Here is a 27,818-nt window from a genome sequence, read left to right as displayed (position 1 = left end):
AAAGATCTCTTGAGGTATACATTTTTTCAAGATAATGTCATGCTTCTGAAGCTTTCTTGAACTTAATAATATTGGCATTAATCTTGGTTTCAACCTACGAAAAAATCCAAGAAACAACAAACAACAACAACAACAACAACTACGCCTTCATCCCAAAACAATTGGGGTCAGCGATATGAACCAAAAAAGAAATTCATTTTGGGTCTTCCACATGAATCCTTTTCCTCCAATCATTTCTATCCAACGCCATGTCCTCGGTGAGGTTCAAAGCATTCATATCCTTTCCTATCATCTCCATCCAAGTCTTCCTAGGCCTACCCCGACCTCTTTTAACTAATATATTTTCCCATTTCTCCAACCTTCTAACTGGAGCATCATTAGGCCTTCGCCGAATATGTCCAAACCACCGTAAACGATTCTCTCGCATCTTATTTTCAATGGGTGCAACACCTACCTTCTTACGTATCTCTTCGTTCCGAATCTTATCTTTTATTGTATTTCCACACATCCATCTAAGCATCCGCATCTCAGCTACACTCATTTTTTGAATATGATGTCTCTTGGCAGCCCAACATTCCGTACCATAAAGTAAAGCGGGTCTAATAGTCGTCCTATAAAACTTTCCCTTCAACCGCAATGGCATTCTACGATCGCACAGCACTCCAGTAGCACTTTTCCATTTCATCCACCCAACCTTTATCCTATGATTTACATCTCCATCAATTTCTCCATACTTTTGAATGATGGATCCCAAATATTTGAAATAATCATTCACCGGTATATCTTGCTCACCAAGCTTCACTACACTCCCATCACTACTTCGTTGCTTACTAAACCGACATTCCATATATTCAGTCTTACTCTTACTCAACTTAAAACCTCTAGCTTCCAATGTCTGTCTCCATAATTCTAACTTAGCATTAACCCCAACTCTAGACTCACCAATCAAAACAATATCATCAGCAAACAACATACACCACGGTACATTTTCTTGAATTGATCTCGTAAGCTCATCCATCACTATCGCAAATAGGAAAGGGCTTAAAGCAGATCCTTGATGTAACCCAACCGTTATAGGAAAATTGGTTGTCACCCCTCCACAAGTGCGGACATTGGTTACTACTCCTTCATACATATCTTTAATTATACTAATGTACTTGAGAGAAACACCTTTCTTCATCATTGTCCACCAGAGAACGTCCCTAGGTATTCTATCGTATGCCTTTTCTAAATCAATAAAAACCATATGCAAATCTTTGTTCCTCTCTCTATATCTTTCAATAAGTTGTCTAAGAAGATGTATAGCTTTCATAGTTGATCTTCCAGGCATAAAACCAAATTGATTCTCCGATATCATGACAACCTTCCTCAACCTATACTCAATCACCCTCTCCCAAAGTTTCATAGTATGACTCATGAGTTTTATACCACGATAGTTTGTGCAATCCTGTATATCACCCTTATTCTTATATAAAGGCACCAAATTACTCTTACTCCACTCATTAGGCATCTTATTTGTCCGCCAAATCTTGTTAAAAAGATTTGTCAACCATTCTAAACCCTTCTCATCCAAGCATTTTCAAGCCTCGATAGGAATGTATTTTTAAACATATGTATAAGTACATGTATATAAATATATATTTAAAGTATATACATATATTCTTGTAATTTTTATTCTTATTTTTGTAATTTCTCATTTTATTTATTTTTCTTTTTCAGTTTTTGTTTTCTTTTTGTACATAGTCAGTAGTTGACTGTGTACAGTGTACAACAGTCAGCCACTGACTGTGTACATAGTCTGTCAAATAAGATCCATTGGGCTGAACTAGAGCTGTTGGGAATAGCCCAACGGCTCTTTCAAAGTGTAATGCATTATAAATAAGGGCAATGAGCCCATTGTATGTGTATAAGAATGAACGGGTTTTATCCCCTCATTGCAATAACACAGTGCATTTGAAGCACTTGTTCTTTCTTGTGGTGTGAAGCTTTTTAATGCTATTTTGTGTTGGCATATATTTTGAATAGCAAGTTATTTGGAAACTTGATTGTGTGTGAAACTTTTCACATGGTATTAGAGCTTGGTGTATGATCAACCACGCATTGGTGGGTTGCCTCGAAAAGCGTGCTTATTCTCCTTCGTGGTGGTGATTAGTTTTTCTCTTCTAATTCACTATGGGTGAATTTTTCTCACACAATACAAGCAACTCCAACTTTATTCCGCCATTCAAACTTGAAGGAAGCAACTATAACATTTGGGCGGGACACTTTGAGACATTTATCAAGGGTCAAGGTATCTGAGGATTCGTAAGAGGTACTATTCTTGAACCTACTCCCAAAATTACAATAGGTGAAAATGGGATTGAGACTAGTCTTGACGAAAGAAACAAAGCCATGAAAGAATATTACAAGAAATGATGAATGGAAAATGAAAAACGCAAAAAAAAAATCATGGATGCTAAGTGGAGTTGAGACAAAAATTGCCTCAAACCTATTAAGCTACAAAAAAGTAAATGAAGCATGGGAATATCTTAGAGGTATGTTTACCAAAAAAGATATGGCCCACAAGTATTATCTCAAAGAAAAAGTTAGAAATATCAAACAAGGAGATAAAAATGTAAGAGATTACTTTATGGAGTTATCTTCCATATGGACCCAACTTGCCCAATTTGAACCCAAATGAAAAGGTAAGTTGTATAGAAATGTGAAGAGTTCAAGTTGAAGAAGATAAACTCTTCGCTTTTCTCTATGGTTTGAGACCCGAGTTTGAATAAACAAGGGCCTCCTTGCTATCATCTTCGTCTCCTCCTCCTATTCATGAGATTCTCACTAAACTTAGTGAAGAAGAAACTAGACTAAATATGAGTAAAAATGTTACTGTGCTTGCTACTTCTAGCAATGGCCAAGAAGAGGATTGTGCACTTGTCGCATCAAAACCAGAGTATCATATAAACCTCCTCCTTTTAGCAAGAATAGAGGAGAATCAAAAATCATTTGCCATAACTGTAATGAACCTGGTCATATTAGGCCTCAATGTTCTAGATACAAATATAGGCCTCAAGAAAAACGTGCTGTTGTTGCACCATCAAAACAAGATAAGGATACTCTGAATCTCAAAGACCTCACCAAATCATTATCTCAACTAACGAAAGCATTGCAACCATTACTCAAATGATCTACTTCAGGAGCGGCCATCGCATCCTCTTCTACTCCTGGTATGTGATCTAGGCTTCTTGATTCAGGAGCTTCTTTTCATACGACCTCACATAAGTCGATATTATCCGAATGTCAATCTAATTCGAATGCATCTTTTGTTTCCACTGCCGATGGCACTGCCTTGGAAATAGAGGGTGTTGGAACTTTTAAAAATGATTTGTCAAAACATAACAAATTTTACATTTCAAAAATAAGACTTATACCAAAACTTCATCTTAACCTACTTTTAGTTTCTCAAATCTCGGATCATGGATATGATGTCATTTTCTTATCAAGTAAATGTTGGGTGCAGGATCGTCAATCCGGGAAATTGATTGAGAAAGGTTCTAGGCAAAGAGATCTCTATTATATGGATTTCCTTTGTATTCCAAAGGAATTGTTTTGTAACACTGCCCAAATAAAAAAATATACGGACTTGGCATCATAGACTTGGGCATCCAAATATAAGGAAATTAAATTTTGTACCGGTTACCAAGAATCTTTGTAAAGATAATTTTGAATGTAAAGAATGTTCACTCGGTAAAATGACAGCCTTGCCTTATGGTCAAAAACTTTTTATTCTTCAATGCCTTTTGAATTAGTTCATTCGTATGTGTGGGGTCCTCCTCATGTTGCTTCTACAGGAGGATTCTCCTACTACGTTGTGTTTATCGATGATTTCACTAGATATTGTAGGATTTACTTTCTTAAGTTTAAATCAGATGTATTTGCAACCTTCAAAACATTCCATAACATGATTAAAAATCAATTTGAAAGTAAGATCAAAATTCTCAGAACTGACTCTGGAGGAGAATATTTGTCAAATGAATTTAAACAATTTTTAGAAAATGAAGGAATTTTACATCAAAAATCATGTCCTAGAACCCCACAACAAAATGGAGTTTCATAAAGAAAACAAGGACATATTATGAAAACTATAAGAACCCATCTTATTCCTAGAAATGTTCCTAAAAATCTTTGTGTTGAAGCTGCATTAACCGCAGTATATCTCATAAACAAAATGTCTTCAAAAACTTTGTCAAATGAGATTGCGTTTGAAAAATTATTCAAATATCAACCTGACTATCAAAGATTGAGAATCTTTGGTTGTAAATATTATGTTTTAAATGATAAAGGAGATAAACTATCACCTAAGGCTATCCCGTGTGCATTCATCGGTTACTCTAAAACACAAAAAGGATTTAAATGCTACGATATCAAAAATGATAAACTTTTTGTCTCAAGAAATGTTAATTTTGTTGAAAATGAAAGTGGATTTGAAGGAAACACGTCACAAGACATAAATTCTGATTATTCTTTCTTGTTTAAACTGTTGTCTAATGATGAAAATAGTTATGTAGAATCTCCTATTGAAGATAGAACAACAGTTGAACCAATAGTATACACTAGAATAAATCAAAATGCAACCAATGAAAGTGTAAATCAAAGTAACAATGAAGCATTACAAATTCCTTCAGAACAAACCACCATTCGTAAATCTGAACGAAACTCAAGAATTCCAAATAAATTTGTGTCTTATGACTCATTCTCTCCTAGACATGGAACATGTCTTATAGCTATTCATTCATATTTTGAGTCTTCATGTTACAATAAAGCAAAAAATTTACCCGAATGGATAAAAGTTGTGCATATAGAATTAGACGCTCTTAAAGAAGCCAACACTTGGGAAATTCTAAATTTACCCATTGGAAAGAAGACCATAGGATGTAAATGGGTTTTTAAAGTAAAAACCAAAAGTGATGGATCATTGAAAGGCATAAAGCTAGGCTAGTTGCCAAAGGATATTCTCAAGAATATGGAGTGGATTACGAAGAAACTTTTGCTCTTGTTGCCAGGATGACCATTGTTCGAATGCTTGTAGCTATTTCAGCTATTAAAAATTGAAATATATTTCAAATGGATGTTAAAAATGCTTTTTTGAATGGGAATCTTAATGAGGAAGTATACATGGATGTTCCACCTGGATTGATAATTCCTTCAGGTAAAGTGCTTAAATTTAAAAAAGCATTGTATGGTCTCAAACAAGCACCTAAAGCTTGGTTTGATACTTTTAAAAATGTTATTGCAAGATATGGTTTTAAACCATGCTACATTGATACAGCTTTATTTATCAAGAATTCTTCTACAGGTATTATAATTTTACTTTTATATGTTGATGATATGTTGATTACAGGGAGTGACAAAGAAGGAATCAAGAAAGTAAAACAGTTTTTAAAAAATTCTTTTGAAATGACAGATCTTGGGTTCCTAACATACTTCCTTGGTATAGAAGTATCCTACTCTAACAGAGGGTACATATTGTTACAAACAAAGTTTGCGTCAGATATTATTGACAGGTCAAGACTATCAGATGATAAAGTTGTTGACACCCCAAAGACTGTTGGAATGAAAATGTGAGCCGATGATGGAGTTCTTTTAGACAAGCCAACTCCCTTTAGACAACTTGTGGGATCTCTTATGTATTTGAGTATTACAAGACCAGACATAACTCATGCTGACTCATATGAGTGCAGTGATGAGAATTATCAAATACATTAGAAGCATAATAAATAAGGGAGTTTTTCTATCCTCTTTTTCCTCCTCAGATCTTATTGCATATTATGATGTTGATTGGGAAGGGGATCCAAATAATAGACACTCAACAACTGGTTTTTGTGTGTTTCTAGGTGAATCTTTGATTTCATGGAGGTGCAAGAAACAACAAAAGGTGTCACTATCATCTACAGAAGCTGAATATAGAGCAATGACAACTACTATCATGAAAATCGTGTGGCTCCAACAACTAATTTCATATATGGGAATTCATCTTCAGAATCCTATAAAATTATGTTGTGACAACAAGAGCTCCATATACATTGCTCGAAATCATATGTTTCATGAAAGAACCAAGCATATAGAGATGGATTGTCATTTTGTTCATGAAGAATATTTAAAGAAGACTATTGATCTTCCCTACGTGACATCAGAATATCAACTTGTGGATTTTTTCACCAAAGCACTGTGCTCACCAAGATTCAACTTTTTACTTGACAAACTTCTGGTGATGTCACCATAAGTTTGAGGGAGACTGTTAGAAAATAATACATATATGTATATACTTGAATATATATATACATATATATACATACTCTTCTTAATACAAGAGTATGTATATGTATAAGTATATGTATATAAATACATATTTAGAGTATATACGTATATTCTTGTAATTTTTATTTTCTTATTTCTGTAATTTCACATTTTATTTATTTTTATTTTTCAGTTTTTGTTCCCTTTCTGTACATAGTCAGTAGCTGACTGTGTACAGTGTACAACAGTCAGCCATTGCTGTGTACACAGTCTGTCAAATAAGAGTCGTTGGGTTGATTCCCAACAACTCTAATTACAGCTGTTGGGAATAGCCCAACAGCTCTTTCAAAGTGTAATGCATTATAAATAAGGGCAATGAGCCCATTCTATGTATATATAAATGAAAGGGTTTTATTCCCTCATTGCAATAACACAGTGCATTTGAAGCACTTGTTCTGTGTTGTGGTGTGAAGCTTTTTAATGCTATTATGTGTTGGCATATATTTTGAATATCAAGTTATTTGGAAACTTGATTGTGTGTGAGACTTTTCACAATTGCCTCCCGTCTTCACGAAAAAAGGTCGGCCACTTGACTTGACCACCAGAGGGATTTTTCTTTTGATCGACACCCGTAGCAAGTGGCTTCTTGCTTTGGGTGCTCTTGGAGCGCTCCCAGTCCTCCCTCAGGAGAGTCGCTGCAGCAACGGAAGCGGAGATGATCGATGGCATGCGGGTAAGGACCCTTGGCTGGAGTCCTTTCAATCCGCAGACGAATTTCCCCGCCCGCTCGCAACCATCCTCGAATAAGTTGGGGCAATATTGTTCCAACTCCTGGAATTTGGCGATATAATCCGCCAAACTTGATGTGCCTTGGCAAAGTTCCAAAAACTTCACCTTCTTCTTCTCCCTCGCATGACGAGAAAAGTAGTTCCTCAAGAAAGCCCTTCTGAAGGACTAGCAAACAATAAGCATGAGAGCATTTGATCATGCATACAATTGGCATTTTATTCATCTTATTTTATGCATGATCCATGATAAAATCGCTTTAAAAACCCATTTTTATCGTTAGTTTCAAGAAACCGCATTGAAATTGAATTTATCGAAAAAACGCATATTTCGAAGTTTTTCCCGACATTTTTAGTGTTTTTCATTAGTCTAGGATTTTCTTAAGTTTAATTAGATTAGGTTTTAAGCAATTGAGCCTTAGTTAGTTTTAGGAATGTGATTTAGCAAACACGTTTCTCAAAGAGGCCTCTTCATGAAAATTTCAAAAAAATACTCGAACTTAATTTGAAAAAGTGTTTTAGCCTAGGTTTAAGCTATAAATAGAATCATTAGAGGAAGGAGACGTTTTTCCAGACTGGAAAACACGTCCCTTGCTTCTTGCCTCCCTCTTCTCTCTCTCTCTCCCTTGCTCTCTCTCGCTCTTTTGCCGATTTCTTTCTCTCTTTGTTCTCCCCTTTTTCTTCTAGCTTCGAACCCTTTCGTCATCGGCAACTTCTTCCTCTTCGTCGGGGTAGCGTGGATGCAGTTGAATCAACCATCTTCTCTTCTCAACCCTTCCATCGGAGGCGATCTGTGACAGGTCATTTTTTTCTCTATCCTTCTCACTGTAGATTTATGTTTTGCATCACACATATTTTCGTAGATCATCATATCATCTGCATATTCATCTAGATTAGTTTATATTTTGCATCTGAAAATAAATAAATAAAAAATAATACATAGTTCGTCGGTTTAGATCACTGCATATTTAATTTTTTATTATTCAGTCATTTTTAAGCTTTGTGTTTTATTCATTATTCAGTCACTGCAAATCACGGTCCAAGTTATTATAAAAATCACTGCGTTCTAGATGTTTGTTAACAGACTGTTCTAGTGCAGAATTTTTTTTTTATCCTTAGGTTCAATCGTTTGTTTTTAGTTATTTAGATTCAGCGTCTTCTCTTGTCATTGCATGATTAAATTTTTACTCAGTCGTCTTTTTTTTATGCAGCGTGTAGTGTTTAGGTTATTTTTACATGGATGTCAATTGTCTAGTATTAGGTAATGTTTTTATTGTTACTCAACATTAATTAAAAATCTGTAGGTGCAGCGTTAGATAAATTTTATGTGATTCAATTGAGTTAGGTATGTTATGTTAATTTCATTTAGTGCTTTAGGTGTGCATGCTGAATTAAGGTTAGTTAGGTTGGATACAGATTCTCTCTTTTTATTTTTATGCATTGACGTTAATTGAAAATTCATAAGTTAGGTTAATAATTCAAGCATTTTGTCCTTTAGTTTCATGCTATTTTGTCTTTTAGTTTCATGCTATTTTGTCTTTTGGATTAATTGCTGCATTACGTTATATCAATTTGGTTGGTTAATTTAGATGTTTTGAACTAATCTTAGTTAATTAACTTTGAATGCAGTTTAGTTTTTCTTTGTTTGTTACCGGTTTTTGGTTTCTCGCATTTTTTTTTGTTGTAGTTAAAGTTAGCATAGGATCATTGAATCTTTTAGGATTCAAGTTAGTGTTTTAGTTAGTCGATTGATTAATTTAGTATTCGGCAAATCGGTTGGCCTGTTTTGTTTATGATCCATTAGCCGAGATTTATTTAGTGCATGTCTTCCATAATTTAGTTCATGTGTTTCTTGTATTAGAATTGATAATTCATGTTAGCATAGTTCATGCTTAATTAGATTCTCTTAATATAGTGCTGCTCACATTTCATTTATTTTCTCATGTTATTAGATTTGTAGGAAACAGTTAGTTAAATATTTTATTCAAGTAGTAGTTTGTTTCTGAAGTTGTTCAAAATTAGTTAGTTAGTTTTACTATTTTGTCTTTTAGTCACTTGTTAGATTAGTTCTTGTTTAGGTTGTTTTGCTGAATTTTTAGTGAATTAGCCATTAAATTTCTTGTGAGATCGATTTGTACTGCTTCGTTTTGTTTTTGTGTTTTCCAGGGAGGCGTTTGAACGTGCGGTAGAGCCCTTTTCGTGCCCTCAAGGTACCCTCTGAGGTCCCCTCAAGCCCTCAGAAGTGTCCTCAGGGAGCCCTCAGAGGGTAGAAGAAAACATGCATTACATGTTCCATTAAAGGGAACACAAAAGACATTTGCTTTTCTTTTTAGATTAGGATTTATTTTATTATTTCATTGGGCCTGTAATAAAACCGTTTATTTATTTGTTTAAGCCCTTTGCATAGGGTCGTACTCCCTTAGTGAGATCGACCCGGACTCCACCACTCAAGCGAGCCGGTTTTTATATTTTTGGTGTCTGGCTTTCACTGGATTTTAATTCAAAATTAATGTTTTAAAAAGGGGTTTCCAAAACTCACATCAGTACCTCTGCCATTCCTTTCCTGACAGATTTGCCCCCTCGCTCGGGTCGACTTTTCTTTTTTGTTAAGAAATTATTGTCGTTTTCGCAGTACACGCACCCCATCGACGCAACAGATCCTGCATGCGCCACAATGCACAAGCCTTTTTTCACATACACTCAGAGACGTTATCAACCCCAACACTACCTAAGGTAGGGGAAAGTTGTGCAAAGGACAATGGGTGAACTAAATTAAGCATTTAATATTTAAACAAAATAAATAATATATATATATATATATGCATTTTAACTCAAGGACGCAGTTTTTCGATCCTTGTCCTTTCCTTTATATCATTTTCTTTGTTGACGCGCTTTAGTGCACAGGCTACTGCTTTCGCATTTACTGCTTTCTGTCATTTATTTTGTCATCACGCTTTAGTGCACACGCTACTGCTTTCGCATTTATTGCTTTTTATCATTTACTTTGTCGTCGTGCTTTAGTCCACAGGCTACTGTTTTCACATTTATTATTTTTTGTCATTTACTTTGCCATCGCGCTTTAGTACACAGGCTACTACTTTCGCATTTATTTAGCCAGGATACAGTTTCATACCTCGTGCGCTACTTACGCATTTATTTAGCCAGGGTACGGTTTCGTACCACGTGCACTGCTTATACACTTATTTGCTTATATTCTTGCTGCAATGTGCATAAGCCGCATTATGTAATACATGTACTGCTTACGACACGCAAGTGTGTATTCTTTTTACCTGTTTTCCATTTGCTTATTTTCAAAGACATGGATTTTTTGCATGGGCACTAAAGTTTTAAAGAAAAGGGATTCCTTGCGAGAATCCAGCTTTCTAAATGCATATTTTTGCAAAGCAAAGTCTGCTCGCTTTTAAGTTGCGAAATTGCAACTAAGCTTTCCCAAGTCTGCACATTTGGGAGAAATGTTTTACAGCTTCGGTTTGAGTTCCGATATAACTCTGATAGCCTCGGTTGGGGGCATAAACATGTGTTTGGGCAGGATTCTGCTAGAAACACATACCCCGTTTATCGCAAACAGTATCACAAGACATGGGCAGCATGCTGATACTACGATAAATGAATGAAGGATCTGTGGCGATCTCATATCGTGAAAATTGCACAAGGATATATAAGTGTTTTAAAAAGACGAGATCGTGTCAAACTAAATATTTGTTTCATCGTTTCTTTTACGAAACAATAGAGTTGGGGTTTCTTTTGAGAAACCAATACCCCTCTCATTGTAGCTATACTTTTAGACAGGCATGACATTTTAGTACTATAATGTTTAGCATGCAAAAAAAATGATAAAAAGAAAATCACATAAATAGTGATAAAAGGAAGATTAAAATCTCATAATGATATTGGGTTTCTTTTGAGAAACCAATATCCCTCTCATCGTAGTTGTACTTTTAGACAGGCACGGCATGTTAGTACTACGATGATTGGATGAGAGGTTCGTGCAACCTCGAATGCGTGTGAATGGCACACTATGAAAATCACATAAAAGTGATGATTCACTTTCACAAGCAAGATGCTCGAGCTGGTTTGAAAGACCAGAGCATGCAGAATGGGTCTTCAGTCAAATAAAACTTGACACACCCATTCATCCCACTATTTTTCGTCATGGGAGAGGATGAGATGGTACAAAAACTCTGATGGACAGGTTGTTAACAACCAGTCCTCGAGCAAATGACTCGATGTTCCCAGTCATCGAAGTTAGGGGACGGGACTACCAAAAATTATCCTAGGTGGTAGATCCCATGGACTTCTGCAGAAGTTGGATGCATCCCTTGAACGAGTGGCCATCCTTTCTTTGTCACCGACCGTCCCCATAGGAGTAGACTTAGCTAACTATTCGGGGTATCGAAAATATATGTCATAATAAACCCCCAAATTAGTCTCTGTTGTTTCTACATTTCGCGCATGTGCGTACTCGCAGGCCAGCTAAATATCGAAACAAAGTTATCTTGCTCACATCACTTGTCGAATTGCGTATCATGTATAAATTTGATGTATATATCACGTTTGTTGACATTACTTGTTGAATTGCACATCATGTATTAATTAACTGCATATGCTGGATTTGTCGTATTACTTATTTAATTGTTTATTATGTTTGGATTAAATGCATACGCTAGTATTGTTCGATATTATCTTGTTCACCTACTAGTTTTTCCTAAACCAACTCATCTTATGGGTACAGGTGATAATTAGGTTTACGAGACAGGCAAAGGCACGATTGCAAGATGGCTTCAAGATCTCACAGTTTCTGTTGGCATTTCACGTTCGGGATACATTTTGAAGTTTTGCATTTTGTATAAACTTGTTATTTTTTTTTAATGCATATGGTTTTTTTTCTGAATGCTTTGCGAAGATTCAATATATTATGAAATTGAGGTTTTTAAGCTAACGCGCACAAGGTTGTCAACTTATCTTTTATTTTCGAAAAAAACGTCTTTGCTGAATCACTAAAACAAAAACTCTGAAAAACAAAGGATTTTCTAGTCTCTTCCAATTATTTTGAAAGTTTTATAAGTTCAAAATTTTGGGGCGTTACATTGTTAGATCTGATGCGTATTTTCCATATCTAAATTTTTTCTTTCATATCTAATCAGAATAGCATTAGATCTAATTTATTTTCTTTCCCAGCACCAAGATCTCTCTTTTCTATCAGATCTGATCAAAATCAGATCAGATCCACCACAATTGTTTAGATCTATCATTTTTCTGTAAAAGAGAATCATGTGAGCATTAATGCATGAACAGTAACATGTGAACAATAATAGAGAAAAAAGGGTCTTGACAGACGTCCCTGCCTACCTTAAAAAAAAGGTGTTATTGTTGTTTTGATATTTCAACCCACTCCTGTATTCGTTCTTTGTTTTATTGTTTTTTTTTCTTTATTTGTTCCTGTAATTTTCACAATGGTTGGGCTCAATGCATCTTTCCTCAGCCATCTCAACACCGAAAAACTCGATTCCACAAATTTCATTACCTAAAAAAAGAAAACTATTCCTTTCTTGTGTAGTTATGATTTAATGGGATACCTTGATGGGTCGATCCATGTACCTTCGAAATTTGTTTTTCAAACAACTTCAGTACATGAAGGAGGTTCAGAAAAGGTGTTGCAACCCCAAAAAGTCGCAATCATGTTTTTATTGCTTGGTAGAAATATAATCAAACAGCGGTTGCATTCATCATGGCCACTTTTTCACGAGAAAATTGTGGGATGTCTTGCAGCACTGGTATGAAGAGATCTCTACACCAAAGGTATATCAATTGAAAGTCGAATTTGTAGATTTAAAAAGGGATGATTCTTTTGTTGTCGATTATCTTACCAAAGTAAAAGTTATTGTGGATCAACTGGCAGCCATTAGTTCTCCCTTGTCCGATGAGAATATATGCACAAAAACTATTCGAAGACTGGGGGCAGAATACAACATGTTTATCACCATGTATACAAGCACGACACCACACCCACCTTTTGATCGTCTGTGTACTACGTTACTGGAGCACGAAGCAATGTTCGATTTGTTAGCAAGACCTCAAAGGAATGAAGTTAATCATGAAGTGTTGGTTGCTGCCCAAGAATATACTAGATCCTCTGTGCCTAGAGGAAGAACCAGAGGGTGTGGATGAAATTTTGGTAGTGGGGGTGCGGGTATCTTACCCACACCCCAAAATAATTTCAATATTGTGTATCAAATGTGTGAAAAGAAGGGTCATACTACCTCTAACTGTTACTAGTGATATGTCCCTACTTATAGACCGCCCATGGTGCCTATACCTCCCCGTTTTCGTGCCTTGGCTGCAGTTTCTTCACCCACGACTGGTCTGTAACCACGCATTCCAGCTAATTTCATACAGAGTTACCCCACTACAACAGCTTCAGTTGCATCTCCTTATGATATGGATACCCTTAGCGCTAATTTTGTACTTTTCTGTTTTTATAAGGACTATTTGGTCAAATACCAAATAGAGTTGTTGGGTTCTTTTTTGACTAGTCAATAGAGTTGTATATGTATAGCTAATGGAACAGTCCAAAAACTTTATTGAGGTCTCCCATTCTCTTGTATGTGTATAAATAGGGGCTTTTATCCCTTCTCATTTCTCAATGCTTCTCTTAAGCATTCATACTCAATAAGATGAATATTCCTTATGTTTTGTGTTATTCTCTTTAGTTTTTTAATGTCCTGAATGCACCTAGTGTTTGTGTTATGCATTTGTGCTCTTGTATTGTCCCTTAGTTAGACTTATGTATGTGCATGTGCACTTTGTGTCTATGATTTTGTAAGCCCTTAGAAGCCCTCATTTTGTATTTTCACATATTTCATTACAAGTTGTAGCTTGTTGCTTCTCTGTTCTTACTTGTTATTGAATTTTGAATAAACTAACCTTGTTAGTTGTTCTTAGTTTAGTTGGTTGTTAAATGTTAAATTAATTAATTATTGTTGCTGGAATTTGATTCTTTGAATTTTGCATTTATGTGAAATGTTTTGTAATATATGTATTTAATTTAATATATATAGTCATGTCCCCATACCCACATCTTTTGGAATTGTCGTGTAGTACGTGCACCCGTATCCATACCCATGTGACATAGTCTAGAAATTAATGCAACAAGCATGAAGTAGAATCAGATACCTACCTATAAGATTTCAATTTTCTAAGTCAAGAAAATCTCATAATTAAGAGAATTGTCAAGCACCTAAACAATCCGTACCATATATACTGGTCCAAGGGATCAAGTGTACTCAAATGAGCACAAGAGTGCAAGTGACAATAAAAAAATATTAATCATTGTCACCCATATCGCCAACATTTTGAAAATATTGTGATAATATATGTAAAATCAAATAAGCCAGTAAGATCAGCAAAATATCGTGATATTTTCAAAATATCCCCAAAAATGAAAATATCAAGATAATATTGCAATTATATCAAGATATTTTTGAAAGAAAAATCTCATTTTGTATATTTTATGCCTAGTTTCCTTTTGTTTATTTTGCATATAGAAACTTTTCTAACTTTTTTCCTCATATTTTTGCAAGAAAAAGTATACAAAACCTATTATTTTCTTAGAGTTCTCATTATTTTCTTATAATTTTCAAATTTTAAAATGCTCAAGATTTTCCCAAGCAAACCCTCATTGAAAAATTACCTTGAACGATATAGGTGACTATGATATTAATTTTATTAATCATATAAAATGCACAAAATATGCATATGTTACAAGGGGTCCAATGACCCATATATATACAAGAGGAGAGAGGGCAACTAGCAGTTAGAGCCACCTAATGGCTAGTAGCGTAGCCGAGCTATAAATAGGGATAGCAGTGGACTGGGGGGAAACAGGGCCCCACCTCGCCCCGCTTGGACCGGGGATGGAGGACATGAAACGGGGATGGAGGCGAGGATGGACTTACGCTTTCCCCCACCCTGTCCCATCCTCGTCCCAATCCCCGCTTTACCCCACCATCCCCAATCCATCTATATGGATGGCAAATGGACCGAGGGGAAACGTGGCCCCGCCCCGCCTTGCCCAGTTTAGACTAGGGATGGAGGACACAAAACAGGGATGGAGGGCGGAATTTTGAGATGGGGCGGGAGTGAAGACCTTGTCGCCCGCCCCGGTCCACTGCCATCCCTAGCTATAAAAATGCCCTTCAAGGTTAAAAGGGAAAATTACAAAAAAAAACTACAAAATAACCCAAAAATACAATATGTATATATGTATATAATAAAATTAAGAGGCTTCTTAGACAGTATCAATAGCTATTTTAAAATAAATAGCAATACTAGTCGTCACTTTTTCGATCTTCATAAAAACTTAATTTTTATGATGAAGTTCTCTGCCGAAGTGAGTAAGTCTTCATAAGAAACTTAGATGGGTCAAACATTGAGCCAACTAGACATGTCATCAACATCCATTGACAAGAATGCACTTAACCGTAAATATTATGTCCAATTAACCACACCTCATAAATGATGCATTTAATTCAACATTCATTGAGCCTTTACATCTCTTAAAGTGCATGGATTTGAGTTAAATGAGCAAAAATAAAAAAGGATGTACTAGAGTGAAAAAGGTCACGATATCAAAAACAAGAAAGCCCAAAACTTCTCATACAACGCACATTAATTGCAGACAGGAAAGTTTGATAGACGAAATTAAAAGGATATGCAAGTGAATGAATGAATAACTTAAAAAAATAAAAAAATAAAAAGATGGCAAATCAACATCCTGCATATTACATTCTGGTATCAGCCATTTCATCCTCCCCTCATTCTTTATTTACTACTCCGTATGGTGAAATCTTAGCAATACGTTAGAAAAATATGACTCTTCTCTCGTAAATTATGTTTGCATTGCATGACATTGGACCAGTGTTTTTATAAGCTGCTAATTAGAACATGCAAGTGTGAAGAACGGAAACATATGCTGGTTCATAGAGAACCAGCTTCCATATTGAATACGCAGGTCCAAACTTTGATAACTCGCTCTCAAGTGACAAACAGACATGCTGCAAGGCACAGTTACAGTTTGTAATTCTAACCTCAACTTCTGGATCAGTTACATGAGCTGCAAGCTTCTTGCTTTCGGTCTTGTACTGGTCCTCACTAACAATCACCTGCAGATTAAAAATATTACAGTTGACTATATTTAACATATGCAATTTTTTAAAGCGGAAAACTGGAAATAAGTACCTCAATGAGATTAAAGCTAGGCTGGCCATGCGGAAGACTCTTATTAACACGCTTCCCTGGAAATTCTTCCGTAATAGGTGCTCTAGTATTGAGGTAAAACACCCTAGGAACATTGATTGGAACCTTGAACATAATTCCTTCTACCACCACCCAAGCAAAGAACTTCCCAATTTGTGGGCTTGGCACAAGCTGTATAATCTGATACATTAACAATAATTAGATTGAGCACATATCGAATACTCATGCCAACTTGACATAAAGACGACACAACATAATTCACCTGCCAATGTGAATGCAGTAGTGCTGCCTCACGATTCCTAAAGTAAGAAATAACTCCATTTGCACGCTTATCATATTTATGCTTTTTTGCAGCAAAGACCGACTCATGAACACCAGTGGGTTGGTCCGAGTGTTTCAGAGCAGCACCTAACCTGAAAAAACACAGTTAAAGATATGGATAGAGCTATTTTCAATGTTATGCTCTTTGTAAGGCAAAATACCTTTTCAGCAACACACATTGAATATAACCCAGATTCATACATTATGTACCTCTCCCTATATTAACATGTGAAAAAAGGCATTTTCCTCTCATGAAATGAAAATACCACATTTCCAAGTATTTGCAGTTTTGCATTGTACAATAATAAAGGCACAAATTTCTTAGAAAAAATATCAAAAGAACTTACTGCAGAACAAAAATATTAAAAAAAACAAGATTGTTTCATATCAAAACAAAACCAGGCATCAAAATTTTAAATTATAAGATATCAAAGAATTCCACTAAACTGACCCTGAAAAATAAATCAGAGAAAAAAATTAAAGAATAATAAATGATGCTTCTTCCATGTTACAATACCTCCGGACCTTCTTTGCTTCCCGAGTTTCCTTCCATTTTCTCTTCCTTATTTCAAGCCATCCATGGTAATCAATGTTCCGATCAATGATTTCAATGGACCTGTCATTTTGATGCAACTCAGTTGACACTTGGGGCAGCACGCCAGAGGCATCATCCCTTTTCTGTCCAGCAGAACAAAGTACAGATCCTGGAGAAGACTTATTTGAAAAAGTTTGTCCACTAGTTTTTTGACAACCATGAACCACTGGTCGCATCCCTGTCAGGGAAATAATGCCCCTGACACCAATGTCTTCTAAGTCCATAACATGTCTTTCATCTGTTAAATGATTGGTATCATGCACTGAAAGATTACTTTGTGCACCTCTATTCAATGGATTAAACATATCAGTTATATTCCTTTGTCGGAATCTATCTTCCTTTTCTTGAACCTTTTTGTGCAACCAGTCAGGGTGCATCACTCTAGGAACTGGATTAGAGACCTGCAGCGAGTACCTTCTCTAAGATAGATATTATAATTACCAACACAAAAAAAAACAAAGACAATTTCGGGGATAAGACCTTCTGCATTGCAGCAGGTATAGTGATGATCTTTTGAATAGCTGAACCAAGCCGCTGTCTGTAATAGGACCAATCAATTATAGACCTGATGCCCACATCTGATGAGATCTTGCACCATTTCCTTACATAGAATTTCATAATTTCTGATAATGAAAAAGAAATTTCAACATAAAAAAAATCCAGATATATTCATCAATAACATTAATGAGGATGTCCAAGATAATCATTACCAACATCAGCTTCAAATATTGCAACTGGAATAGCACGCTCACTAACTGGAGTGCCCTGTTCATAATTCCAAATATAAGAAAAGCTAGAGAAATATTTATCAGAAGCATAAACCAGATACAGTAATAGTTACATGAATATGCACCTGATTATTTTAATTTGTGAGGCAAGCTTCTATCTAATAAATTTTGAGCAATTTCATTGCTCACAAAGAACTCTTAAAATGAGTCAGCAGAAACTCACTAAATAGACTTAATCGTTCAGAAAGTTATAAACTTTAAATCAAAAAGTAATTGCACAGCAAATGATAGTCCTCAATCAAGAAAAAGTCTTTTTTTTATGAAACAGGCCAACAACTAGGTATACAGATTCTTCCACTTGGAGTGGCAAAAATGTAGTCTCAATCCTACGCCCACTCCAACTCTTGTCTCATGTGCATGACCAAAAGGGCATGTAATACCAATGACATGACAGTATACCACCATATTTATTTGAGATCAAATCTATATAAGAGAAGAGTACACAACTAACTTACACATTGACCCGAAAAGCTGACATGGTACAAACAGCTAACTGGGAAAAAATTTGAGACAAAACAGAGAGGTCCTACAAAAGAAACAGAAGCAATACCTTCCAATTAAAAGGAACTTTACCATGTAGGGCCCTGCTAAAAATAATGTTGACACAAATACAAGATCATGTTGGATCATCAGAACAAAGGTCAGTGCCCACACACAAACCATTATATGGACCAACAATTGAGAGAAAAACATCACTAGCACACAGGAACGTATGATGTTGTCTCACATAGTACATCACTAACACACATAAACCAAGCCAAGAATGCATGATGAAGTGGGAAAAACTGTAATGAACTACAAAGATGTCTCTTATGGACACACACAATCACAATGACCACTAATGGATCGATTACACAATCATGAATACACATAAATCACCCACTTAAGGGCACACAACAAACATAAAAATATGATTTATATTCACCAAAAGCTTCTAGCTAAAAGCCTAATAAGATATGGGATTTGAACCCCTTTATATACACACATGGGAACCAAGAGGGAGTCATGGCTTGGGGAGATTCCAACGGCTCTATGGTCAAAAGACCATTAAGCCCAATCCTATTCTAGGATTTACAAAAATACAAAATAAAAAGAAGAAAAAAAATAAAAAATAAACAATGTGTATAACGACCACAATACCCTTATATTTTCAAATGACTAAAGTACCCCTATATACATCAACAGCCCCCCCTCAAACTTACAGTGTGATCACCGAAAGTTTGCCTAACAAGAAATGAAATCTAGGCGAGAGAAGGGCTTTAGTGAAGAAGTCTTCAAGCTGATATTAAGATATGACATGCAATAGTGACATCGTCTTCTTCAAAAATTCTTCTATGACATAATGGCAGTCTATCTCGATGTGCTTAGTGTGTTCATGAAGGGTATGATTTTCAGCAATGTATATGGCACTTTTGTTGTCACAAGATAACCTGGATGGTGTGGTTTATGGTACTCCCATGTCTGTCAGCAACTTCCTAAACTAAACCATTTCTGATATTATGGTGGTCATAGCCCAATATTCGGCTTATGTGGATGACAATGACACCTTTTATTGCTTTTTGCATTTCTACAACACCAACGAGTCTCCTCATATGTCACATAGGTGTGGGGGTGCGGCACTTTCAAAAACCTTGGGTGCGGGGGTGCGGCATATATATATATATATATATATATATATATATATATATATAGAGAGAGAGAGAGAGAGCAAGGGGTTTGGGGGTTCCCCCAGGTGTGGAATTTTCTTTTAAATTCCGCAGCCCATTTCATAGGGCAAAAATTTAAAAAAAAAAAATCCAAAAATGGACCAAAATGACTCTAGTGCGTTGACTGCACCCAGGGTCGGGTTGACCGCACCGGGTGCCGCACCTGTCTGGCTGAATCCCTGTGACATAGGTCTCCTAAAAAAAACAGAAGCCAGTGGTTGAACGTCTATCATAGGGATCTTGTCCCCAATCAGAGTCAAAGTATGCAACTAATTCAAAAGGGGAGGAAGACAATAATAGTCCTATGTTAATAGAATTTAGTAAATATCTAACAATACACAGAACAACACTCATATGAACTGAGGTAGGAGAGTGTTGAAATTGACTAGCAGTGTGAACTGCATGAGAAATGTCTTGTCGGATGATGGTCAAGTATGTCAAGGCACCGATCATCTGTTGATATGGTGTGGGATCATCTAATTGAGTTTCATCATCAATATTCATCTTTAAGTTGATAACTTTTGATGTATCTACTCTCTTCTCGTTAGTTATATCAATAATCTCAGTAGCAAATTTAGATTGAGATAATAAACATTCTCGAAGAGAATACGCAACTTCAATCCCACAGAAAAAAAAATCTGAGAAAGCCTAAATCAGTCATTTCAAAATTTTGTTTAAATACATGTTTAATATGATTTACTCCTTGTTTATCTCCTCCTGTTAGGATCGTGCCATCAACATAAATGAGCAAAATTACAATAACTGCAACAGATTTTTTAATAAAAAAACGGTGTGAGTATAACATGAAAAATATCCAAGATTGGTCATAACATAACTAAAACGATCATATCAAGCCTTTGTTGCTTGTTTGAGACCATACAAGGCCTTTTTAAGATGAAGAACCTTTCCTTTCGGAATATCATACCGAGGTAGTAGATCCATATATACTTCTTTTAATTCTCCATTAAAAAAGGCATTTTTGACATCCATTTGATAAATGAGTCATTTTCCAATAGCAGTTATAAGTGTTCTAACAGTAGTCATTCGCACGACAGGGGCAAAGGTCTCATCATAATCTATCATATATTCTTGTGAGTATTATTTGGCTACTAGTCTAGCTCTATGTCTTTCTAATGTTCCATCACTTTTAGTTTTAACCTTGAAGACTCATCTACATCCTATTGATTTCTTCTTAAGTGGTAAGATAGTCAATTCTCAAGTTTTAGATTTTTCCAATGCACTTATTTCTTCACCCATGGCATTGTGTCATTCTAGATAGTCTTTAGCTTGATTGTATGAGACTGGTTCGACGTAGGAGAAAATTTTTGTTAGACATCATCATCAATTTGATTCCCTTCTTATATCAAACCACTATCATTCTTAGAAACCAATTCTAAGAATGTATATTTATATTCTCTCTTAGGCACATTAGTCAAACGTGTAGTGCAAGTGGATGCAAGAGAAATTGGAGAGCCTTTGAGCAAATACATACAAAACAAAGAAATAAATTGGTGCACAAAAGGCTCAATGACCACATCTACGTACGCTACAACTTACAACCGAGGCAAAGGCATATAAATGTATAGCGTTTAATTGTCATTTTCATGTGTTGATTTAAAGATTTTTATATCATACAAAACCCAACTAATTGTAATTTTTTTCATGTCATCTTTTTAAGAAAATAGAAAAATTATCATCAAGGAGGCACAAAGAGCAATTTGATCCTATTAATTTGAAATTTTTTGATGTATTGGATGCATGGGTTCAATAAGAAGTAGATATTCTGAATGAAGAAGAAATTTAGTGGATAAACGTGGAAGGAGCTTAGGACTTAGATGATGAAGAGCCCACGTACATTGAAGATGATGTGAATTCAAAGAAGGAGGAGAAGAAGAAGAAGAAGACAATGATGGTTGGTGATATATTTTAAAAAAAAATGGTTATTGTTTCATGTGCTATTTTTAAAAAACTTGGTTATGATGTCTTATGCAGCCCATACATACATAAATGCTTGATATGTGATGTTATGGTTGTATTTTGTGCAATTCATCATTGTTTCATGTGTTATGATTTCTTATATCTTTTGCTAATTTTTTCTGATTTATTTGGAATTTTTGAAAAAAAAATTATTAAAAATTTACAATACAATAAGATGTGTATCTTATTTTGGACCCAACCGATACAGGTAATGATACGATACCTAAAACCTTACTTTTATTAATGTATGGAAGCCCAAAATTGGGCTGATTATAATCAATACATGTTGAATACAAAAATTACAAAACATATGTCATAAGAAGGGTGCCCCTTATAACACAAATAATTACAAGTCTTACATGAGTGCCACCATAAAAAGACTTTCTAACTTAAATCCCTATATTGTGCTTGGGAGTCATGCACTCCAATCCTAACATGGACTTAGTCAACATTAACAATACAAAAAATGGACCAAAAAGGGTCATGTGTGCATTGACCACAATGACCCCCTTTGACCAAACCAGCACCTGTGCCACATTGTGTCGACATGTTGCACAAGGTCTATAGAAGAACCCATGTTAGATAGATAGTCATTTTTCAATTAGAAGAAAAGACTGATCCACATGCATACTCTCGAAGGCAGAAAGTTTGCACTTTGGCCTACATATCAGCCAGTCAGTACATCTTCGTGATTGGTTCAAACACATCTATCACATTCAAGAATCCTTTAAACGTGAGTCAAAGCCAAGCAACTAAGCAGTACAAGTCATAACATAGATAATGGCATTCAAATTGATACCATGCTGTGGGAATTTTCAGAATCACCTAAGCCACTATTTGGAGACTTTGTGCATGAGGCAACAAATTTATCCCTTCAAACCATTTTAAAGAGCCAAAAAAAGGACCTGAAGAAAAATGGCTCTAAGCTAAAACTAAGAACACAACCAAAGACTAAGCAGCCCTGATAACTTCAATCATTCTTAAAAAATAAAAATAAATGACAGACATTGACTCTGTTCCCTTGCAACTTACATTGTAAAGTTGTGCTTAGAGTCTGTTTTGCTTTTGTTGAGTCTGATGTAAGTTGTCTGGTTCAGGTGAATCAATACCCCGAGGGGGGCAGCCCATATGCTTGAACTGTAATAGCCCTCGGGCAAAATTGTGAATGAATTAAATGCGTTGAGCTTTCTTTTGTTCACCCTCGTTGTGATTGCTTCTTGTGATTGCAATTCTTCTCCCTCTATTATCTCTTGCTCTCTTGCACTCTGATTACAAGCTTCTGCGACTGGCAAGCGAGCTAACAAGTAAGCTTGCGGTGGTAAGAAAGGATCATCCCGCCGCGTTGGCCCATTGAAGGAAATAGACCTGTGACAAGTGGTATCAGAGCTCGTTCTCGTGTTGGGGAAGGGACTCCAGAGTCGATCTCGACAGACACGTCGACAGGCTGCGATTTGTGAGCAAGACATGGTGGCGCCTTATCAAAACTTGCGCAACACCAAAGGCAAGGCAGTTGTCGAACTGAGAAGATGGGTTCACCTCGGGGCCAAGAGGAGATCGCTGCAACTGTCAACAAGCTAGTGAAGATGTGACTTCGCATGAGAAAGCGATTTCACGCGCAGTTGAATCATTCGGTGGACTGAATGATATGTTGACGAGCATGCAAGAGCAGGTGAACTTACAAATGAGGCAGATCACTTCGTTGACGACAACAGTGGCTGACTTGCAGACTGAAGTAGGAGAGCTTCAGTTGAAAAATCGCACATTGCAGCGGTCAGTGACCCTAAATGGGGAAAATGGTGAGAGGCCATCAAGGATTGATGTGCCAAGACCAGCAACGTTCAATGGTTCTCGAGACAGCAAGGTCATTGAGAACTTTTTGTTCCAAGTAGAAGACTACTTGGATATTCAAAATGTGACACTTGAAGATCTTATGATCAAGGCTGCAGCAGCGTTACTGAATGAGGATGCTATCGCTTGATAGAGGCGGAAGCGCAGTGATATGGAGAGGGGTCAATGCGTGATAGACACCTTTGACAACTTCAAAATGTAGTTGCGCAACTACTTCATGCCAAGGAATGCGCAGAGGCAAGTGTTTCGCAAGGTTCGTGAGCTTAAACATACTGGTTCATTGCAAGATTATGTCAGAACGTTCAAGATGCTCATCTTGGAGGTGCCTAACATGCCAAAAGACGATAAGCTCAATTGGTTCAATGTGGAACTTCAGCCATGGGCACAGTCTGAAGTGGAAAGAAGCAACCCCCGTATTTTGGAAGATGCATATGTGGTGGTCGAGCGCTTAGTTGACACTCGGCACAAGCCTTTCACCCCATCAACCAAAGTCGGGAAGAAGCCTGACCACGGAGGCAAGAAGGACGAGCGACGCGATGACAAAGGTGAGGTGTCGACACGCTATCAATCCGACAAGAAACAGAACTACCCAAAGTATACCAACAGCAACAAGGGTGTAGTTGTGACATGTTGGTTTTGTGGCGATAGGCACATTGCCAGGCAATGCCCCAAGCGCCTCGTGAAGGATGACGGGCAAGCCATGCGGTCAATCAATCCAAAATCTAATGTTGCGTTGCCAAAAATCATATCCAACACTTAGAGTCTGTTCTACACTCTCTCCTATTCCCATAACCAAAGGTTTCAGTTTCATCACTTGATTAATTATTACTTTCATTCATGAGAAAAGATTCTGCATCTTTAACTTTATGATGATTTTTAGATATAGTGAATCAGAACCAAGAAAAGAATGTGGAGAACAGGCCAAAGCAAAAGGAAGAAAATAGTGAGGAAAGCAGACCTCCCATAAGAGCTAGTTTGGTGCCACGACCTCGTGCTGTGTTGTCCAGTCCGGGTATATGCTATTTCTAACCATACTTTCTATTGAATTTTCATTAGATGCCTGATATTTTAATGGAATGTAGTTTCCCAGGAACTAATTATTTTATCACACAGTTTCTCATCTTAATAATCCTTTGTTTTCTCCATCCTCACATCAATAATACAATAATGTTAATTCTTATTAGATGATTTATTAAGATCTGCATAAATTTGTAAAAGATTACATGTCAATTCACTGTATTGACAGATCTGTTTGTTAATAAAGCATGTTTCTTTTAACAGTTGAGGGGAAGCACACGTCATACATACAAACATACATGCACACATACATATTTGATTTTTTCATCTTTTACCAGACATTTTACAAATGTTCACTACAGTATGGAGAAGGGTAATCACGTGTAGGCATTTGATGGTTGGTGTGCACATTGGCAACATCTTATCTTAAGTTTTATCGGTTTGACAACTTGGTGCATTTTTTCAATCAAAATACTAATTTGCAGACAATTTTATGGTTTTGCTAGTGACAGTAAGGCTTCATAATTATATTGGCATTTTGATTCTTCTTCATTATCTTTCAGTTTCAATGAAAATGAGAAACTTGAAACTGAACGCAATTGAATTTGACATTAATGCTGTAACTTTTAGCGAGTGTCCTCATGTTGAAGTAAATATCCCATAATATTTGAACTTTAAAACTTTGAAGATCTCTTTCAACCCTCAGTTAGCCTCTTGCATTGAGAACAATATGGTTATGAAGCTAGCATATCTTTTAGTTTTTTCGTCTTCATTATTTTCATGATTAAGCATTCTGTGTGCAGAAGTGATGCTTAAACTGCACAAAAACCAACTTGAGCCAAGCATGACCTATTCAAGACTCAATCTCATCACCTCTTAAAAGCATGTGTCAGCAAACCAACACTTTTTATTTGCTTAAACTGCTGCTTATAAAGTTGTATACATCATATATTATTCATGTTGAAGCGTAGTGACACTGAAGCTATGCAACCGCGGATGAGAGCCATGCGGTCAATCAACGCAGCTAGAAGTTGTGCAGTTGAGAACAGGCAGGTAAGCAAAGAACTGATGTGTGTATCTCGAAGTCATTACGAATGGAAAGTCTACTTCAGCCATTGTAGACTCCGAGGCCACACACAACTTTGTCTCGCTGGAAGAGGCAGAGCGGTTGGACTTGAAGCCCGAGCCAAAGCAGAAGACCATCAAAAGGGTAAACTCTGAGACCAAGCTCATCCTTGGCGAAGCAAGAGATGTGGCTATCCAAGTGGGGAGTTGGGCCGGCAAAGCCAACTTCTTTGTAATGCCCCTAGACGATTTCAAGATGATTCTGGGTATAGAGTTTTTGCGAAGCCAGAATGTTATGATGCTGCCAAAGTTTAACACGTTGACGATTATGGGGCCAAACCTGTCCCACACGGTACAGTACCTTACGCAGAAAGGCAAGTCTTTAGTGTGATCGACGATGCAACTGAAGAAGGGTGTCAAGCATAGGGAACAAACATTCTTAGTTGTTGTGCACGCAGAAGAAGGGGAGGTAGAAGCAGCAGTGCCGCCGACCCTAGCCCCACTGTTGAAGGAGTTTCAGGGAATGATGCCTCCGAAATTGTCAAAACGTCTTCCACCAAGACGTGAGGTCGATCACAAGATTGAGTTGACCCTAAGAGCGAAGCCTCCCACAATTGTTTCATACCGCATGGGGTCAACTGAGCTGAAGGAGCTGCGAAGGCAACTAGACGAGATATTGGAAGCAAGCATCGTTCGTCCATCGAAAGCTCCATTTGGCACCCCGGTTTTATTTCAGATCAAACATGAGGGCTCCAAACGGTTATGTATGGATTATTGAGCTTTTAACAAGGTCACAGTGAAGAACTAATACCTACTGTCACTGATAGCGGACTTGTTCGATAGATCAACTAGGCAGTGCCCGTATCTTTTTCAAACTAGATCTGTGATCGGGTTACTGGCAGGTGAGGATTGTTGAAGGTGATGAGCCGAAGACAACTTGCGTCACCCACTATGGTGCTTACGAATTTTTAGTAATGTCATTCGGGTTGACAAATGCTTCAGCCACGTTCACGACTTTAGTGAACCAGATCTTCTACCCTTACTTAGACAAGTTCATGGTAGTTTACCTGGATGATATCGTGATCTACAGCAGCAACATGGAGGAATAAGTTGGGCACCTACGAACAGTGTTTCAGGTGCTAAAGAAGAATGACCACTGTGTCAAACGAGAGAAGTGTCTCTTCGGGCAGGAGGAGATCAGCTTCTTTGGCCACGTTGTGGGGTGTAGTGTGCTGCGTATGGACGAGCAAAAGATAAGGACCATCCAAGAATGGGTTCCACTATGCAAAGTGTCAGAGTTGCGATCATTCCTTGGTTTGGCGAACTACTATCGACGTTTCATCAAAGGTTATTCCCTCATTGTTGCGCCCCTCACCGATTTGTTAAAGAAGAATCGGGTATGGCTCTGGATAGGAGCGTGCCAAGATGCCTTCGATGGCTTGAAAAAAGCCTTAGTGAGGGAGACAGTGTTGCGATTGTCCGATCATTCGAGACCCTTTGAAGTTCACACGGATGCTTCAGGCTTTGCCATTAGCGGAGTTATTATGCAAGATGGTCATCCGATCGCATATGAGAGTCGCAAGTTGAAGGATGCAGAGAGGCGTTACATAGTGCATGAATGTTAGATGACCGCCATTGTGTATTGCCTCAGGACCTGGCGGCACTACCTCTTGGGTGCAGAGTTCGTCGTCAAGACGAACAATGTGACCACGAGCTATTTTCATACATCGAAGAAGCTAACGCCTAAACAAGTTCGGTGGTAGATGTTTTTGGCTGAGTTCGACTTTGCCTTGGAGTACAAGGTTGGAAAGACCAATGTTGTGGCGGACGCCCTGAGCCGCAGGGCGGAACTGGCAGCTGCGCACACGGAGCCTTCTGAAGTGCATTTGGAGGGCACATTGTTGAGCTGCATCTATGACGGTACGCAGCAGGATCTGACTGCACAACACATTGTTTCTCTAGCGCAGGCAGGGAAGACCGGACGATTTTGGCTTCAAGATGGTCTTCTCGTGATAAAAGGGGGACGCATCTTCCTGTCGCGGTGAGGGCCTCCGCCGAGAAATGCTTAAGGAGTGCCATGATATACTATGGGTCGGCCATCTTGGTCAGGAGCAGACCTTAGCACTCCTTAAGCGCGGCTACTATTGACTGCAGATGA

General features: G+C 37.1%; 1 protein-coding gene and 1 long non-coding RNA gene across 6 annotated transcripts in view; one reads left to right on the top strand and one right to left on the bottom strand.

Moving 5' to 3' along the window:
- LOC149831313 (DNA polymerase epsilon catalytic subunit A-like) overlaps nt 1-27,818 on the bottom strand; it is a 154,462-nt gene that overhangs the window by 62,865 nt on the left and 63,779 nt on the right. For all 5 annotated transcript variants that reach the window (XM_090013810.1, XM_090013811.1, XM_090013813.1 and 2 more), the window contains 6 exons: nt 17,970-18,024; nt 17,740-17,882; nt 17,182-17,660; nt 16,606-16,756; nt 16,326-16,523; nt 16,175-16,249 (listed from right to left, as the gene is read on the bottom strand). In XM_090013810.1, the coding sequence (XP_089869936.1) occupies nt 16,175-16,249; nt 16,326-16,523; nt 16,606-16,756; nt 17,182-17,660; nt 17,740-17,882; nt 17,970-18,024 (1,101 nt within the window). The remainder of the gene's footprint in view (nt 1-16,174; nt 16,250-16,325; nt 16,524-16,605; nt 16,757-17,181; nt 17,661-17,739; nt 17,883-17,969; nt 18,025-27,818) is intronic.
- Nucleotides 24,318-24,723, top strand: LOC149831314 (uncharacterized). The gene is made up of 2 exons (XR_016433005.1): nt 24,318-24,376; nt 24,459-24,723. It is a non-coding gene; the product is annotated as an uncharacterized LOC149831314 (long non-coding RNA).

This window comes from Nuphar pumila, chromosome 7 (genome assembly GCF_984573655.1).
Source record: "Nuphar pumila chromosome 7, dmNupPumi1.hap1.1, whole genome shotgun sequence".
Classification (NCBI taxonomy): Eukaryota; Viridiplantae; Streptophyta; class Magnoliopsida; order Nymphaeales; family Nymphaeaceae; genus Nuphar; species Nuphar pumila.
This window is presented reverse-complemented; position numbering and strand designations above follow the sequence as displayed.